This window comes from Pleurodeles waltl, chromosome 1_2 (assembly GCF_031143425.1).
Source record: "Pleurodeles waltl isolate 20211129_DDA chromosome 1_2, aPleWal1.hap1.20221129, whole genome shotgun sequence".
In the NCBI taxonomy this organism is placed as follows: Eukaryota; Metazoa; Chordata; class Amphibia; order Caudata; family Salamandridae; genus Pleurodeles; species Pleurodeles waltl.
Window position 1 is genome coordinate 691,729,769 of NC_090437.1, and position 19,396 is coordinate 691,749,164.

A 19,396-nucleotide genomic window follows, 5' to 3' on the forward strand; every position below is an offset into this window, starting at 1 on the left:
TGGCTCTGACTGGCACACTCTAATCACACTAAACCCGGATCATTCTGGGCCTCCCGGAAAATAAAAATTACCTCACCCTTCTACTGCTTGATTGTGCATGGTGCCTAGGCATTCATGGAAAAACAGAGAAAAAATGAAAATTCCAATCTCAAGTGAAGACTATCCACTATCAACCCATTCAGGGGAAAGAGTGAAGTTGGTGACATTTCCTGCTGCAGTTAGAAGCAAATTGGGTTACTTCTACGTAACAAGATGAGGCAAATCCAAGTACCACATATTCTAAGGCCAGCCTGGCCTAATCAAGATCTTCTCTGCATGTTTCCTCGGAATTCACAGAATCAGGGTAATGGCAGGAAACAGATAGTGGAAATGAAAGCTCCACCTGAGACGGAATGCATCTCTTAATGCTCCCTGTAGCAGAAACTGAAGGTCACAGAACTGTGAACAGAGTGTGTTTGTTTTCATAAGTGGAAAATAGTTCCAGTGGAAAGGTAACCAGAGGGCAAAGATTAAATGAATTACATCCAGATGAAAATGGCAAAGTAACACTGACTCGGATATTCAGCCTCCACATTCAAAGGGCAAGCCAGGGGGTTCATGACCAGCCAAGACATTCTGAACTTGAGCTCCACACCACAGCCTTCAGACACAGGAAGAATGAGACCATACCACCCTGTTGGCATACCACACTGCAGTTGCATCAGTCAAAACCTGAACTGAACAAATGCATATGGAGGACAACAACAGCTTGAGGGCCTGACAGATCACCTAAAGCCTGGGAAGATTGATGTGAGATTTCTGCTCGGATCTCCAATGCATTTGGATTACTGCTCCAAAAGAGGCAAGAGACTTTGATTACCACCACAGCCACTGCTAATGGAGGGCAGAAAGATTTCCTGCATGTAAGGTGGTCCCATTCATAGCCACCACAGCAGGTTTCAAGCGGTTCTGGGGAAATGTTTTCTTAAAGGACTTTCCAGTACAGAGTCTACTTAAAATGGAGGCACCACTGGAGTGCACACCTGTGCCGACCAGTGAGGGGGAGCCAGCAAGATGCATGAGGCAAGTAAGTCCAAAAGACACAGGATGGCAGAGCAGGAAGAAGAGCTCCTTGCAGAAATATCAGGATCATAGCCTGAAGGTCCTGAACTCCGTGGGTAGGTAAGTATGGCTTCAGGAGATTATATGCATCCCCACACGATGAAGAGGAGATGCTGAAAGGGCTGGAGATGTGATTTGGGGAGGCTGATAGAAAACCCCAGAGAAGGAAGATCTTAGTCTGAATCAAAAAGGAGGAAGAGCCTGGTCTGCAGGTGATCTGATACCAGCTGCAGGAGTGTAAGTCATTGAGGAATGGAAATACAGCGATCTTGGAACTTTGAAGATGTCTTCCAGCCTTCAACAGCACCTTTGTTAAGACTCGAGGGGCTGATGTTAGCCCAAATAGAAGGATTTCAAATCAACAGTGCTGCTACGTTCTGGGCGACTGAAGGGTGTATACAAGAGAATACATGCTGAATGTCTCCTTGCTGAGGAAGGCATTCAGAAAACAAAGGCCCAGGCCAATATAGGCACTGCTATCTTTCCTGGAAACAAGAAAATAGTGGAAGTAGCAGCATCTCTGTCCAATTTTGTTCTCTCAAACCAATTCCATGGCCAGCTGGCTCATCAGAGGAAGAGCCTCTAGATCTGAGCCTGGGCTTCTGGGGTGGCAAAGGGGATGGGGAATGAGAGGATTCATGTCCTGTAATGGAGGTGCAGAGCCATTTGCCACAAACTGGAGGACTCAATGGACTGCCAGCATGCTAAGTGAAAGGGCAACCTCTCTTCTACAGGTCTGCACATGCAACATCAATAGTGGATTAAAGTAGTTTTACAGGAGGGTCTGGAAAAGAGGAAGAGGAGGACCATTGCTGCTGCCCAGACAGAATTTGTAACGGCCACTCTACCCACTCCCGTTTTGAGAATAAACTTGTTAGGCCGCTGCACTGGATGGGAGGGGTGGTAAATCTGAAAATGCAGGGTCAGGAGCATCACTTGATGTTTCGGTTGTGCTGATGAAACTGGCGAGCAGGGGAAGCCAGTACCAAGGACCAAGCTGTACTCCAACTCCACATGAAGCATTCTAGTGCGGAGTCACCCTTGGTGCCAAAGATATGAGAGCTATATCAAAGGGCTTGTCCATAACAATAGTCTGAAAATCACCTGAAACAAGTGGAACACATCCAGGCATGGCAGCGGAGAGTGGCAGAAGAGCCCATGGATCATGCCACTGAATCCACAGAATCCAGGCTAGATCAAAGGAGCTGTTTGCCCGCATCTTGCAATTATGTATGCCTTCCTCAAAATGATCACATAGATACACTACGGGGTTCAGATCAACCATTTGGGCCATTTTTCATTAGGTTGCATCAGAAATGGGACAAAAGGCAAATTGTGTTTGTGGAGTGAAGGGCAATACACCTTGAACAGACAACTTTCTTCTCCATTGCCTTAATCTTTTTTTTTTTTTTACTTTTCATTGGTAGGAGTAGAGGCAAAAGAATTGGGGTTCTGCTTAGAGGAAGCCTGAAACACAAGGTTCTCCAAAGATGGGTCAGATGTCAAAAACATCAAGAACACCAATGACAATAACGCTGCCACCCTGCTCGACAACCCCTCCAACCTCTGCCTCAAACAGTTTGTAACAACACCGACCCACTCCGCAGGACACACACTCGACCCTATTTTCTCCACCAGCAATCACGTCTCCTTCAGCCACACCACCGAACTCCACTGGACAGATCACTGCTTCATCCACTTCTCCTTCAAGAAACCCACAACACACCACCTCCCACAACCGATTCCCCACCGCAGTTGGAACAAGGTCACCGAAGACCAACTAATCACGACCCTCTCCCGGAACCCACCCATCGACACTAACGACACTGACATAGCTGCCCGCAAACTTCAGGCAATGGGTCGACACCTGTGCCAACACTCTTGCCCCGATCAAGAATCCCTCGAACAGATGCACCGACAGAAAGACCTTCTGGTTTACTGCCAACCTCCACGAATCTAAGCAGACCTACCGAAGACTCGAAAAGAAGTGGCACCAAGATCAGACACTGGACAACCACACAGCCTTCAAAAACGCCATCCGCAGACACCACCAATTCATCCAAACCGCCTTCAAAGACCGAATCAACAACAACGCACACAGCCACAAGGAGCTCTTCAACATCTTGAAGGAACTCTCCAACCCCAGCTCCAACGCCAACGACATCCCGTCATCTCAAGACCTCTGCGACTCCCTAGCCTTCTACTTCCACTGCACGATTGCAGACATCCATGGCAGCTTCAGCACTCAGACCCCCCGGCAACCACCAACACCACAGACTCACCACCGACCAACCTCCTGCTCTCCTGGACCCCCGTTAACAACAACACCACCATTGAAATCATGAACATTGTCCACTCCGGCTCTCCATCTGACCCCTGCCCTCACCACATCCTCAAAGCAAGCTCCGCCATTGCCCCCCAACTACGGAAGATCATCAACAGCTCCTTCGAGTCCGCCTCCTTCCCGGAGAGCTGGAAACACGCAGAGATCAATGCCCTCCTCAAAAAACCCAAGGCGCACCCAAAGGACCTCAAGAACTTACTGCCCATCTCCCTGCTCCCCGGCAAAAGTAATCGAGAGAGCTATCAACAGACAACTGACCAGCTTCCTCATCGCGCCACTGACAACATCAGAACCATACTGGACAACGGCGAAACCACGGCCCCTCATCCTCCTGGACCTCTCAGCTGCGTTCGACACAGTCTGCCACCACACCCTACGCACACGCCTCAGCAATGCAGGAATCTGCAACAGAGCCCTGGACTGGGTCACCTCCTTACTCACTGGCAGAACCCAGAGAGTCTACCTCCCCCATTCTGCTCCGAAGCCACCAAAATCATCTGCGACGTACCCCAGGGCTCGTCCCTCAGCCCGCCCTCTTCAACGTCTACATGGCCCCGGCTCGCTAACATCGCCCGATCTCACAACCTCAACATCATCTCATACGCCAACGACACCCAGCTGATCCTCTCCCTCACCAAGGACTCTGCCAAGACCAACCTCCACGAAGGAATGAACGCCATCACCGAATGCATTTAGAACAGCTGCCTCAAACTCAATTCTGACAAGACGGAAGTCCTCATCTTCGGCTCCACACCCTCCGCATGGGGTGACTCCTGGTGGCCTGCCAATCTCGGATTCACCCAGACTCCCACCGACCACGCACGCAGCCTGGGATTCATCTTGGACTCCTCATTATCCATGACCCAGCAAGTCAACGCCATCTCCTCCTCCTGCTTCAACACTCTCTGCATGCTCCGAAAGATCTACAAATGGATCCCCACCGAAACCAGAAGAACAGTCACCCAAGCCCTCGTAAGCAGAAAACTAGACTACGGCAATGCCCTCTACGCAGGAACCACGGCCAAACTCCAGAAGAGGCTGTCACACATCCAGAACACCTCCGCACACCTCATCCTGGACATTCCCCACCACTGCCACATCACAGGCCATCTGAGAGACCTGCACTGGCTCCCCGTCAACAAGAGAATCACCTTCAAACTCCTCACCCATGCTCACAAAGCACTGCACAACACTGGACAAGAATACCTCAGACGGCTCTCCTTCTACACCCGACCGGCAACTCCGGTCCACCGACCTTGCCCTCGCAACCGTCCCACGCATCCGCAGAACTACAACCGGCAGCAGATCATTCTCGCACCTCGCCGCCAAGACGTGGAACACTCTTCCCACCCACCTGCATCAGACCAAAGACCTCCTTACCTTCAGGAGACTTCTCAAGACCTGGCTGTTCGAGCAGTAGCAGCACCTGCCCCCTCTGCCCCCCTTTCACCTCAGTGCTTGGAGACCCTCACGAGTGAGTAGTGCGCTTTACAAATTCCTTGATTAATTGAAAAACCCTAGTGCCTAGGAAACCAGCAGTGGCACTAGTCAACTTGACTATTCAAAGCATGGACAGAAACAGGGTTGCTCCTGGTGACAAATATTGAGTTGATCAGTGCCTTGTTCAAGAGGATCAATGGGTCGATGGAGGAGGGTTCCGGCTACAAAGTTTCTGTGATGAAGTCAGCCTTGTTTTAATCCACAGAAAGTGGCAAATAAAAAAGAACTCTGTATACAACAGCTGTAAATGAGGCAACTTCCTCTACAGGAGGCCCTAAAGGATAGTCCAGATCCACCTCAGGTGAGGTATCCAAGCCACTGACCATCCGCACGGTCACTGCTATCCACGCCCAACGGGGGAAGAAAATTGTCTGCCTTACTGCCATGATAAATGATCCTGAGAATCAAAATCACAGCCACAAAGCCCCCTCAGGCCGGCCATAATACTTATCATAAGAACCTATGTGAAACATGCTTGTAGTGGTAAACAGATGGCACTGTAGCGCTAAAAAGGTGGTGCTGAGCTCCAAGATTCTGACAGGGAGGGAAGAATTTAAATTGATCATAGGCTATGGATTTATCTTTTAAAAGCACCCCGCTACACCATTCCAGTAGAGTGGAGCATGTTAACCCTGTCACTTGTTGAGCTTGTGTTTAAACAGTTCTTCCAGAGTACTTTCTGAAATTCGTAACTGCAGTCTAAACCACTGGGAAAGCTTTTGTGTGATCAACAGGAATTGAATAGTTGACTCCACTTGAGTTAATACACCAATAATCTCGCCCAAATTAGGAGAGAAACACAGAAGGCTGTAAATCACAGTAATAAAAACCTGGAAAGGAGGAGAAATCGGACTGCTTTTCATTTACTAGCCGGAAGAATTAAATTCATTAAGTTGATGATACTATCCACAGTCCACAGCAACCTGCATTGGAAAATAGCCTCCCCCCCCCGTCTATGATCACTCGGTGCAAGTGGAGTCTTCCCTGTGTGACAACTAATCTGAGTTTACTCCAAATCCACAGTATGGGGGATGCAGCTTGGAGATGCTTCGCCCCTTGTTCTGAATTTGAAGATTTTAAGGTAAGAGAAGGGAAAATGTGCCATTGGGATTAAGGTGGTAGGATAGACATGTGTTTATCTTGAGTTATGTATTAAAATTAACAACAAGCAGATGAATAGTAATCAACAAAGGAAGCTTTCAGTATCATCATATAAGCGGTACACTATATCCAACGCTCTTCGATTGCAGCCAATTAAATATGACAACATCAGTGAGCAAATAGGTCTGAACAGTTCCGTCTTTTACATTCAGTATTATTGTTGGCTAAGGCTCTCAATAACCAAATAAATACTTTGTAAGTAGATCAGGTAAAAGAATAATTCTCTCCAACTCCAAATTGTAATCTGCTTTACCCAAGAGTGGTGTTTGTGCAAGAAAATAATTATTATGGTGCATGAGATTATTGTGATTGAAACCACAGTCACTGGGAAAAAAAAACTACTTATTTTTGCTAAAATGTTACTAAATACCACAACATTTAACACAGGCCGTAAATGTATACTAACAAGTTACATTACACTATGCTTGACCCAAGATGTGGAGTTCTAACACATGCTCTAGTCCTGCCCGTCAATGACAGATTATTGGAAGGATGTCACGACACACCTGACATGCTCTACGGGCACTGCTGTAAGTTACACTCGGGAAGTGTGCATCTCGGGACTATAACTGAGCCAGAAAATATAGAGCCACAACACGGTTTGCGGACCTCGCCCTTCTTCTGGCTAAAATGGCTGATCACCCATAAATAGAAAGCAACAACGCCCCGGCTGCTTCACGGTGGGCACTCTCCATGTTGGCATGGGCACAGGCGGAGGGTGCACTATTACACAGGGAGGTGGAGCGTGCACTATTACACAGGGAGGAGGTGAAAGGTCTTTGTAAATACCTAATTTCGGAGACATGGGATGCACTTCTGGGAAAACCACTTGAGGATACCCCCGGACTCCCACGGTTTACAACCTTTCTCCCTCCCTTCCCCTCCTCACACTGCAATATCTTTACACTGTGGGAACTGTGCCCCTTTCGCTGCTGATAACTGATTGTGAGGCTCAGTGATATCCTCCAACCTACGTCTTCGACGGCATGTCTTTCTGCCACTTTCAGCGAATGCAGGCCTATTTTTAATATTCTATTGCTTTCCTTCCCCTTGTTTCTAAGGTGGCTTAATATAAATATTAGCATACATTATTTAACTTGCAAAGGACCTCCCCATGTGTACCCTGATTTATATTCCGATACATTCACTATTACTCTTGATGCTGTTCCAAATCTCATTAACATGCAAACGTATAGCCTTTCTTATGAGGGATGCCGCATGATACTGTGCTGTGTCTATATGCCAACCTGGACACACGAGATGTACAAACAATTTATTGTAACACAAACATTGTATTGAACTGAACAAATGCCAATAAAAACTATTAAAAAAAAAAACAAATCACATTACATTATGGTATCAGCAGATTATTCTGAGAATGCAAAATTAAACCGATCTACAAAAACGGTCTAATGGAAATTATATAATCTACAGTTCCTTTAACTAAAATAAATTCATAAAAGTGAAGTGTTCTTTATTTTTAAAGCAAATACAACTATTTAAACCTGTGCAAAATTATATGTCATACACCTGGGAAATCCAGAGTGGTGGTTCATTATGGAAATAAAGAAAACTAAAACTACAGAAAAAGGATGCTATTACCTTCCCTCATTGACCAGCTCTATGAAAGCAAGACCTGCATTCTTCTGAATGGAATTCTGCCATTCCTAGGAGGAGAAGAGAATGTGCGATTAAAACAGGATTCACTCTATTAGTAATGTCTGAACAAAAGAAATACACGTGACATTAATAATGGCTCATTGATTCTGATAAACTTAAAAACATCAGTTACAAACCTTGATATTTACAATGCTTAGAAATGGAAAACCTGCCAGATGAAGCACAACATTAAAAAAAAAATTACTAGATTCGTTTCACACAGAGTAGTATCAAGAGAACAGACTTCTGTGCCTACTACAATTTTATGCACAGAGAAAGATATGACCTCTAGTCAGAGAAACAGCTGGACAGAGTTGTAAAGATGCACCATTATTACTCTATGAAATTCAACAGGAAGTATGCGTGCAGCATTAACATAAGGCAGCATGTCTCTTAAAAATCGAGACGAGGAATCCACTAACTTTGGATGACTAGCGCCTGCATAAAGGCTATTGGCTTGCTTGTGAAACATCACAAACTATTTCAATTTCAAGTAAATTATTTACAGTTACTTGACTATTAGTTAACTAGTGTTTCCAATGCGGTTCAGTGAAGTTGGTGTTCCTTATCGCTTTATAATTATTCCTGTATTAATTTTGTTCAAATATAGAAAAGGGATTTTGGTGCAAAATATACAAGTACCAAAAGCCAGACTGAAGCAGAACTAAAACATTTAAAGGAATCTTGAAAATTCACCTCTTCTACTCAGCCTTCAGATTAATAATTAGTCCCTTGTTTGACATTGCACATTCTGCTCAGTTTCTTATGAGTTATATTTTCTCACCTGAACAATAACACACATGAATGCACCGTTTACTCCTTGACAAGGAGGGGATGCCAAAAGGTTTGTTTGCTCATCGTTACATTTTCTAAGGTTTCACCATAAACTTAGTAATAAGGTGATTTTACAGAATGGATTATGTACTTTCTGTGTAGTCCTTTGACTCCATTTCGTGGTCTGCAAGCCCCTCTGCAGTGTTCTGATGCATCAGGTTGGGATTACACAGATACATTCCACACACAATTCTTTTTTTTTTTTTTTTAGTGAGAGAGATTAGGTGAGTTTCCCAGAATCTCACTATATTGAGGCAAGTACCTAGACTGGATTTCAAACCTGGGGCCCCAAGCTCCAAATGCAGCAGCTCCAGCTGGAAGGTCACACACCTCATCCCAAAATATTTGCAGTACCAATCTGCTTTTTCTTTAATAACTTACTAGAATGTCTTAATTCTGCAACAAATGTACAATTCTGGACAATCTCAAATCTATTCTCAGAGGTCTTGACGTAAGGAACTGTAGTATTCAGTGATAATCATTAGCGGTTATTATTGATGTTTATCTACTCATGGGCACATTCAAGAGGGGCTCTTGAATTCCAAATTCACACATTAGATAAGATATACAGCTTGACTATACAGATCATAAGGGTTCGTCAGCCATCTTTTTTCAGGGGCAGCGCTATTCCCAATGTTACATGAATACAAATAGTTGTGTGCAATACTGGACTTCAAAAACATAAGCAGGCATACAGATAAACATGGGTCTGTAAACAAGTCTAATCTTTTGAGTTGCAGAGCTAACTAAGGACCCCGAGGTCAATTAGTTTCGGGTATCAGTGATTAGGTCTGCAGAATCTAGGACCTCAGCTCTCCTGGCAGAAGATCACCAGCCCAATTTAGAAATCCCAACATGCCTGCTGAGTAAACTCACTCTCTTCAGTGCAGCAGCTCACTGAAGATAGCAAACTTTTCTGAGTGGGTACCTTGTTTATTGTGCCATTCAGGAAAGTTTTGTTTAAAAAAAACACAAGTTTCCAAAGCAAGAGTTTGCTTTTAAAAAATGAAGCGAATCTGTGACTCTAATCTTATGCGCAGGGATTTTCCTCCCCTTGCACTGAGTCACATTATTTGATAAAAAGATAAAGCAACAAATCAGAAAGTTGCAGTGGTCCTGGCTCAAAACAAACAACAGTCAAGAGACACTGCTGCTACATAAACTTAACAGAATGTACAAATCATCAATCAAAAACGCTAAAAAAGGTACTACTCAGACAGAATTAAAAATGCTAAATCTGCAACCAAATAATTTTATAAAATTCTCAATGAATTTCGAAAACCTAAATGCATGGAAGGAAGTCATCCCACTACTCAAGATTTCACAACTAAACTGGCAACTCATTACACAACCAAGGCAGACACATTGGACTCCTATCTAAAACAGAAGAAAACCATCAGCACCAACCCCTTTCCTAAAATACCCTCTAAGAATAAACCAACCCAGCCTCTGCAGTCCTTCAAACAAATATCACAAAGCGAATTTATGGATTTGGTCAAAGCAAGCAGACCTCCCGGTTGCCCTTCTGACCCTTGCCCATAACACATCTTCAAGAACATTCTTTTATCTAGTTCTGCTGCCACACCTGTAAGAAGAATCATCAACAACGCTTTAACTACAGGGACTTTTCCTGTAGACCTGAAAAAAGCATATGTACGATGGTTATTAAAGAAAACAAACCTAGACCCGCAAGACCCCAACAACTAAACCAATCACAAATGGACCTTTCCTGGGCAAACTGATAGAAAGCGCAGCATTCACCCAGATGTTATAATTCATTGAAGACAATTCTATACTTTCAGACTACCAAACTGGATTCTGCCCAGGAAGCAGCACTGAATCGGCACTCATAGCAATCTGGGATGATCTTAAAAACACAGTCGACTGCAATGGAGTTGCTGCACTGCTTCTCTTGGACCTCTCGGCTGCCGTTGACACAGTTGACCATGACACCCTAATTCAAAAAGTCCACGAAGCCGACATAGAAGGTACTGCTCTCGACTGGATTACATCCTACCTTAAAAAAAGAACTAATATTATCTATTCTCCCCCCTTCTCGTCCAAACCCTACCTCACAAAAGCAGGGGTCTACCAAGGATCAATCATCTCACCTTTGCTTTTCAACATCTACATGATATCATTACCAGAACTGATCAATGATTTTCATCTCACATGCTACAACTATGCAGATGACACACAAATACTACTTAAATTAAAATGCACCAAAAACTGTGAAAACTCACAAATCTTCGGTTGCCTCAGAGACGTTGATCAGTGGATGACTTGGAGCCATCTCAAACTGAATGCCTCCAAAACAGAAATACTCAAATGTGGTGACTGGAAAAATTATGACCCACTCTACACCTGGCCTGACTATCTTGGACCACCTCCTCAATTATCCAATGAAGTTAAAAACCTTGGAATCACCATGGACTCCAAGTTAACAATGAATGCCCAAATGGACAAATTAGCACAAACAAGTTTCATCACCTTGAAAACTCTACAACTCATCTTCCCCCGCCTCGGATTTCCACACAAGGTACAGGCTACTATCTTGCTTGTACTATCCAAACTGGATTATGCCAATGGCCTCTACCATGGATCATCTCTATCTATTATGAAAAAACGACAACGTATTCAGAACTCCGCAGCCAGGCTATTACATGTAAAGCCACAAGCCCACATCTCCCATGCCTTGAGAGCACTACACTGGTTACCCATTGCCAGAAGATGCACCTCCAAGCTGCTTTGTATCACCCATAAAGCTATACATGGAACAGGACCGCTTTTTATCAGAAACAAAATAACCAAAAACATTCAACAAAGAAACCTCTGCTCAAGATTGGCACCCCGCCTTAGAACACCACCATACAAGAAAAAGACTATAGGTCTATCCTTCTCCATTCAAGCAGCCAAACTACGGAATTCATTAACCCCAACTATAAGATCCATGGATAACTACCTTGTCTTCAGAAGACTACTCAAGAGTTGGCTCTTTCCTTCATAATCACCATATTCAAACAGCTATGGACTGCATATGCCTGTGTTGATAAATATTTTTTATCTGATTATGTGTATATTCTAGATATATATAGTTCTTTAAAAAATATTTATCGCCACTATGTCATAACAATAAACACACATACTCTTTAAACCTGTTTAACTAATGTATATTTACTCACGGTTAAAATATGTATATGTATGTACAAATATATATGTGTATATATTTGTGTGTGTGTGTATATATATATATATATATATATATATATATATATATATATATATATATATATATATATATATATATTTATTTCTATACAAAAACAAACAGTTGCAAGCAACTTCACCACCGCACTCCAGGAGGAAATTATTTATTTTTATTGCAGTCAAGATTAAATCACCATCCTTCACCACCAACGCGATTCGACCTACTGGTCTTGATCACAGTAAATTAGTCCTATCTACATGTCCCCTATTTATAGTGTCTCTCCTATGACTCCTATTAGTGCATTGTGGGACATGTAGTCTATTAAAAATAAATTAAATGTTGTGCATTAAAAAGTTACAGCTGAGACGTTTGGAGTCACGCTTCATAATACAGCTCAAAACCAAAAGCCCGAGGGGTCTGAATGGGGATGAAGAATTGCATTATCATCTGTAGGTTGAGGATATATAACGCTCTTGCTAACAGTTATTAGATAAGATTACCTGTGGATGTGTGGATAGAGGACATTTATAGATAAATATCAAGGAGAAAATGAGGTAAATTTAGGATGTATATGAGAAAGTATGAAAACAATAATAGATAAGTGCACCAATCTATTATCAGGTATACATAGCAATCACAGAGGTAATTGCATTAAGCAAGGTTAATAGTTCCAACAGAATATAAATGGACATAATGATTGTTGTGAATAGTGATATTCCTTGTACATATTGATTTAGACAATTTGTGTAGCGTTGGGCATGTTCTGTGGTGGAGGGGAGCTTGGTTTTTAATGCACAACATTTAATTTATTTTTTAATAGACTACATGTCCCACAATGCACTAATAGGGGTCATAGGAGACACTATAAATAGGGGACATGGAGATAGGACTAATTTACTGTGATCAAGACCAGTAGGTCGAAACGCGTTGGTGGTGAAGGATGGTGATTTAATCTTGACTGCAATAAAAAGAAATAACTTCCTCCTGGAGTGCGGTGGTGAAGTTGCTTGCAACTGTTTGTTTTGGGATATATATACATACACACACACACACACGAATACATACACATACATATTTGTATACATATATATATATATATATATATATATACATATATATATGTTGTATGTTAATCTATGTTCATAGGTCATTGATTAGCTCCTAGATAAGTTGTTATATTAGATACTTATGAATCCCTGCTCTCATTTTATATCACACTGATCAAATGTTTATCATCATAGGTATTTGGCTATTCAAAAATTGAGTAAAGATAAATAAATGTTAGAAAAGTACACTTATTAATTAACGTCAAATATTACAATTCTTGAAAGTCTGTGTTTATAAAATACTACTTTTCTTCTCATATTATACTGTATTGTATTGTATTGTAATAGTATTTATATAGCGCTTACTACCCCTGATAAGGCTACTCCGGAATCCAACTAGAATTAGTGATGGATTAGTATCGGGAATTATGAGTACAGTTTAGGTATTATTATGATTTAATTTGAGCCGCGGATATGAGAGTTTGTTAGTTAGACTGACTGGAGTAATGAAGGGGTGGAGGAGGAAAGAAATCCAGAAGTGTTAATTGGGAGTATATCCCTCATTTACTCATCCCAAAGGCTTCGGGTGAGTAAAGGAGGATGGAGGAGGGAAGGATTAGGGAGGTCATAGTAGCAGGGTGAGATAAATGAGGGAGAATTTAATAGAGTTGTTTGGGAGGTCATGGTAGTAGAGTGAGGTTTGGTGAGTTAGATGTGGAAGTGGGGGGAAGAGGTTAGGCAGAGATATTTAGGAGACGAAAGTAGAAGAATGGATTTGGGATGGGTCAGAGTGGGAATGGAGGACAGATTGATAGAGACATGACATATGATGATGGGTAGATAAGTGTGATAAGATGAGAGCAGTGATTCATAGATATCTAGTATCACAACCCAACATGGACACTGTGTTTCCAGTCATAGTATTCAGCTTAACCAACTGGAGCAACGGAAACAAAAACCTTTTGATGTAACTATGACATCAGGCTACAGAGCTCCGTCAGCACCATTTCTGGAACAACTACAGTTCCACAGTCTCTGTTTCGGCATCTCGGTCATTGGTCTGACACTACAATTACTCCTGTAGATCCTCACCACGCCATTTATATCTGTTTACGGATTTCGCACCTGTTACTGCTGTTGGAATGTAGTTCTGGGTCTTCATGCTCCCCGTGCAAGCCAACCTTAACCCAGCGACACGTGTTACCATCACTTCTGCTCCTAACAGCTGTGTCAGATTTTGTTGGAAAGATTATTTCACAAGTGTATGCTCACCTTCTCATTAAAAGAAGATTCTAAAAGTTTACTTTAGTGCATATGTAAAAGCATCACCAACTTGCTCTAAGGCATGCTCAACGTATGCTAGTTATTGCTATAATGCACCCAGATACCTCAAACTGTGGTGGTCTATTCTGTCATGTGCCCATGAAGGTTCAATTATCCACAAATCAATAATAGTACTAGGTGATCAGACATAGTCCTTATGCAATTCATTATCAGTGGGATGCATCATAGCATGATAGTCTGTGACAGGGTCCTAAGAGGAGTGCTTGTACTGCTTTTTGACTGGAGGAGTCACTGCCTTGGAGATGCAGACTCTTCAAAAACCACCATCCTCTTGAAAAGCATTCCTTCTATGATTGAGGATGCTTAAAAGCATGGGATGTAAAAACTATTTTGCTGGGTTGGCAGGAGTTTGGAGAAGAAAGCAGGATGCCACTTGTATCTCCTCAAGTTGCCCAGTGTAGGGGTCTGACACTCATTTTAATCAGGAAATTGTACACCACTAGTCATCTGGTGGTGAAGTTTCAAAGGATTAGAGTCTACTCCCTCTTCTGGAGAGTCAGCCTCAGGGTCTTGCCAGTCCTCTTCAAGTGCACCCATTCTTTCACAGCGATGTCTTTGACATTACCCTCGTCTTCAAAGAAGAACTCCTTGTGTTCCTCATTGTGTTGCTCAAAGTTGTCGGTGGCACAAAGTCTGTGTGTTCTTCCTTGACTCCTTTCGACTCTGCTGGCCTTGTTGGGGTTTGAAACCCCTTCAATGATCTGCCAAAGTCTTTTTCTCTTGTGCAAAAGAGCTGTGATTTCAGCTTCGAGTTTACGTTTCTTTCAACAGACTTCGAGCTTGTTTAAAGTTAAGTGTCAGTGTCAACTTCCTCTTTGCTCTCTATCTTTCACCTCCTTTTTCCTTGCCCTGCCTCGATTAGGCATCCGGCCAGCTCAGAAGGTTTGCCTTCTGCAATGTCCTTGATATTGCAAGGGTCAAGGGAGGGTTCTCGATCGCCCCTGATGGCACTGAGCATCTGGTTGCACAGTCTTCAACCATGTGGTTGTCCCGCAAGTGGTATTTTTCATCAGTGAAAAACAGTCACACCAGTATTTTACCCAGTGTCTTTGGTATTCTTTGGTGTTCCAACACACTCTTGGTTTTTAAAAGTATTCCCTAGATGATCCTAAATAAGCCCATTAATTCTACTGGAGGTTGCCCACTGGCTTCCAGATCCAATGGCGAAAAAAGAATCTGAACATGACGACCATGCACAGGGGCTTGCTGAGTGTATGTCTGAGATCACAAGGGGAAGGACATACCACCAAATGGCACTAGACAACACTTTGGAGAAAAATAAAGAACTATAGACAGGAGAATTTCAGAGCCAACCACAAAATGTCAGAATAAGGCAGAGGATGTGACTTCAGAAAAGATCCATGCTACAAAAGCACATCAACTCACTGAGCTATCTTACCTTTTTATTCTGGCAATTTCAGAAAAAAATAAGGGACAATTAAAAAAAAAAAAAAACTATTCCAAGTCTAGCCCCCTGAATATCAATACAGTTTGTAAAAACTGTGGGCAAGACATTTTAGTGTACAAATACACAAGCCCCAAACGTAAATTTTTCTAGTCTATAGACTGAAACTACTTTGAAAAGGTCAAAGCCATAAACAGAATAAAATGTGAATAGCCCTGGCCAACAGAAGACCATAAAGGGTATCTTTATCTTTGTCAGGCAACATAGCCTAACTAGGTGTGGTTATGAACATCAAACTGACAACTGCATTTTGTACAAAGCGGCCAAGTCAGAAAAGGTGTACCTACACTGACCCAAACCTGAAGTCTGGTTTGACCCCAAGAGCCGCAAACCAAGCAAGAAAAGGTAGCATACATTACACTGATCTCACTAGTCCTGCTCAGGTCCAATCTGGTTACTCCTTAAACAAAACATGGCTTGGCTATGGCTCATCTTGCGCAAATAAGACTTGAGATTTCGAGGCCTGCTGAACCTCACAAGCCAGTCGTCTACCTTGAATCAGACCTTTAAGTAAAGCTGGTGGAACTTGGTAATTGCACCACTACAAAAGTAGGGTGGAAATTTATGTGGGTAGAGGGGTGACCAAGGATAAGAGTAAGGTGAACAGGAATGCAGTACAACGAGTAGGCAAACCATTAGTCAAGAAATCAGAAACATTCCTAGAAAAGAAAAGATGGGGGATGCGGGAACATATAAATACCCATTATTATATTCCTTGGACATATATTCCCTCACTATGTACTTACATATCTATGTATTCATTACTCTAGTACTACTGTACTAGAGAAAAAATGTAATAAAACTAAAATAAAATCTATAAATAAAATTCAAATTATAAATACATCTAAATATATATATATTAATAATAATAATAAAGAATAAATTAAATAAAAATAATGATCACATATATATAAATATTTAAAAATTATAAATAAAAAATATTATATTTTTACGCTCTTGTAAGCTTTACTTTGTCTACCCTTCACCACGTCATGTCTCTATCCATCTATCCTCCATTCCCACTCTGACTCATCCCAAAGCCATTCTACTACTTTCATCCCCTAAATAACCCTGTCTAAGCTCTTCCCTTCTCTTCCACATCTAACTCACCCAAACCTCAGTTTACTACCACGATCTCCCAAACAACCCTAATAAATGCTCCCTCATTTATCTCACCTTTAACTCATCCAAAACCCCTCCTGCTACTATGATCTCCCTAACCCTTTCCACAAACTCTTCCCTCATCCATCCCCCCTTTACTCAACACAAGCCTAAATACTATTACTATAAACCCCCAATTAACACTGTTGGATTCATCCCTCCTCCACCTCTCCATTATGCCAGTCAATCCAACTAACAAACTCACATATTCGCGGCTCAAATTAACTCATAATAATACTAAAACTGTACTCATATTTCCCTATTCTAATCCAGCACTAATTCCTTTTGGGTTCCGGAGTAGCGTGCTACTCGGATGCCTCGTCAGGGGTAGTAAGCGCTATATAAATACTATTACAATACAATACAAATATCCCTGCTTGGAAGTACCATGCCTCACCAGGCAGGCCCAGACACAGAAACCTAGTGATGGTTGCCCTGCCCTAAGAAGGGCAGAGCGAAATTCTGACATACCATCATGACTACTGGTAGACACATGCCAGATCAGAGGTTTCCAACCGCAGAGCAAACTTAGGCACCCAGAAGTTCACCCCTGTTTTAAGTGGGGTGGGTAAACCGTGAGTTTGGTGGAGACATCTACCTCTTCTTGGATAACGCCCTGCACACTGGAAATAATCCATTCTATATTTTCTATACATACATATTCTTGCAGCCCTGCTTTTATGACTGGATTCCAGGCTTAAATACACCTCTAGCGTGCTTTGAACAGTACACATTTGCTATGCCCGCCCTTATTTTGTATGGGTAACAATGACTGAAATCTACATGTCTTAGGTTAATAATAGTAGAGCTTGATGAATAGAAGGAAAAATGAGGGAGCGTGCCTGCAGTGACAATACACATCGTTGAGGAGGCACTGCAGCTCACTGGCCCACACTAATCTTTATCCCGGGTCAGTATATCAGAAGCCATGTCAAGGCCACACCTAATGCAATGTCCCCCACAAAGGAAACATTGATGTGAATTTGTCTTGAAGGCAGACAGTCGTACTATTCTGTGCATACATGGATTCCTACAGAGTCTCTTGTGTATCACTCAAGCTCTTGTATGTTCCTGCTACTCAGTGAGGTAAAGGAAATAATAAAGTATTCTGAAAAAATCTTGTGAAACGGATACAGTAATTAACTGTGCAGCTTCTCCGGCACGGGTAAAACGAAACCCAATCAGCCCACAGCTATCTGTACTGAACAAACCCATACCATTTCTAAGTTTCAAGGCAAAAAACAATCTGATAAACCCTGAACGTGAAAGCGGCGCAGAGCTGACTTGCAAATGGAGAGGCCACCATCTTTCTGTACAGTTACTAGGTTGCTGCCCACCTTTCTTTACAATGGCAAACAGGCAGTTTATTTCATGTTTTCAAAATCTGGAATTTTTAGCGTATTGTGTAACTAAACAAGTTCAAACCTCACTTCACCACCAGCTGGGCACAACAAGGATGCAAGCCACAGCCCAAAGAGTTCAAAACAGTCCGTCTTAGTGCTGAATTTTGGGCTAAATGTACTTGATGCATACAGATGACGCTGTTTGATTTGAAAACTCTGGCACGTTAAAACAGACAAACTGAAGTAGGTGGTTTAAAGGACAATTATCCATATTTCCCCTAGCCTTGACCATGCTCTAGGGTAACGAGTAGCAAGAAGACGTCAAATATGGCTTCAGTGCTCTCCTCATGTGTATTTGGAATAACAATTTCATCTGCATACGGTAAGCAATCCAGAATCAACAGCAATTTGTATGAACCAAACACTAACGAGAAACACTGCATCAGCTGGCAACATCTATTTCCATCAGGTTTTTTGAATTTTGACCTATGAAGTAAACACTTACACACTGCACCTGAGAAGGCAAAAGCAAATAGCAATCCACAGTGATTTCTAAAAAAAAATATCATTACATCCTAAGAAGACGTGCAAACCAAAACAATACCTAAATCCAAGTGATCAACATCTTGTACATAACACGCACACAAATAGTACTTAGCACATAAAATGCTCTACTGTAGCATCCAAGACTTGACTCTACTAAAAGAAATCCTCAATTTCAATCTTTGTAAACATGTCCTTTAAGATCTCGTCTGAAATGCATAATTTCCATCTTTTATGTTCAGAAATGATGAGGATCAAATGCAAAAGGAATATCTTTCCTGAAAGACAGTAGCCAGGGGGTTCTTCCGTGTGGATAATGGGCTTCACTTCAGAAAGGCCGCGCTGCCATGCTTAAAAGCCTAATTGGTGAGGATGGGGGTTGCCAAAAGTGAAAGAAGTATCATTCAGCATGACATGCTATGGTATTTCACTCCATTTCACGTGCACTCACTCATCAAAGAAGGAGTTAGTCTAAACAACTTCACACACCACAGCTGAATGCCAACGCAGAGAGGTTTAATACTTGTGAAAGAACAATGCTTAATAGACGTCGTCTTTCATGACCAATTCAGTATTTCAACGCACCGCAATAGCCCTCTGCAACACTTACCTAACATTGCTGTACCTCGAGTACATAAAAGTCTTGGTTATCACGCTCCCCGAGGCCCTGGTGAAAGAACTTATTAA

At 42.3% G+C, this 19,396-nt stretch overlaps 1 protein-coding gene across 3 annotated transcripts in view; it reads right to left on the reverse strand.

Annotated features, from left to right (window-relative positions):
• Nucleotides 1-19,396, reverse strand: part of LRBA (LPS responsive beige-like anchor protein) — a 1,864,610-nt gene that overhangs the window by 1,092,417 nt on the left and 752,797 nt on the right. For all 3 annotated transcript variants that reach the window (XM_069242641.1, XM_069242642.1, XM_069242640.1), the window contains exon 35: nucleotides 7,709-7,773. In XM_069242641.1, the coding sequence (XP_069098742.1) occupies nucleotides 7,709-7,773 (65 nt within the window). The remainder of the gene's footprint in view (nucleotides 1-7,708; nucleotides 7,774-19,396) is intronic.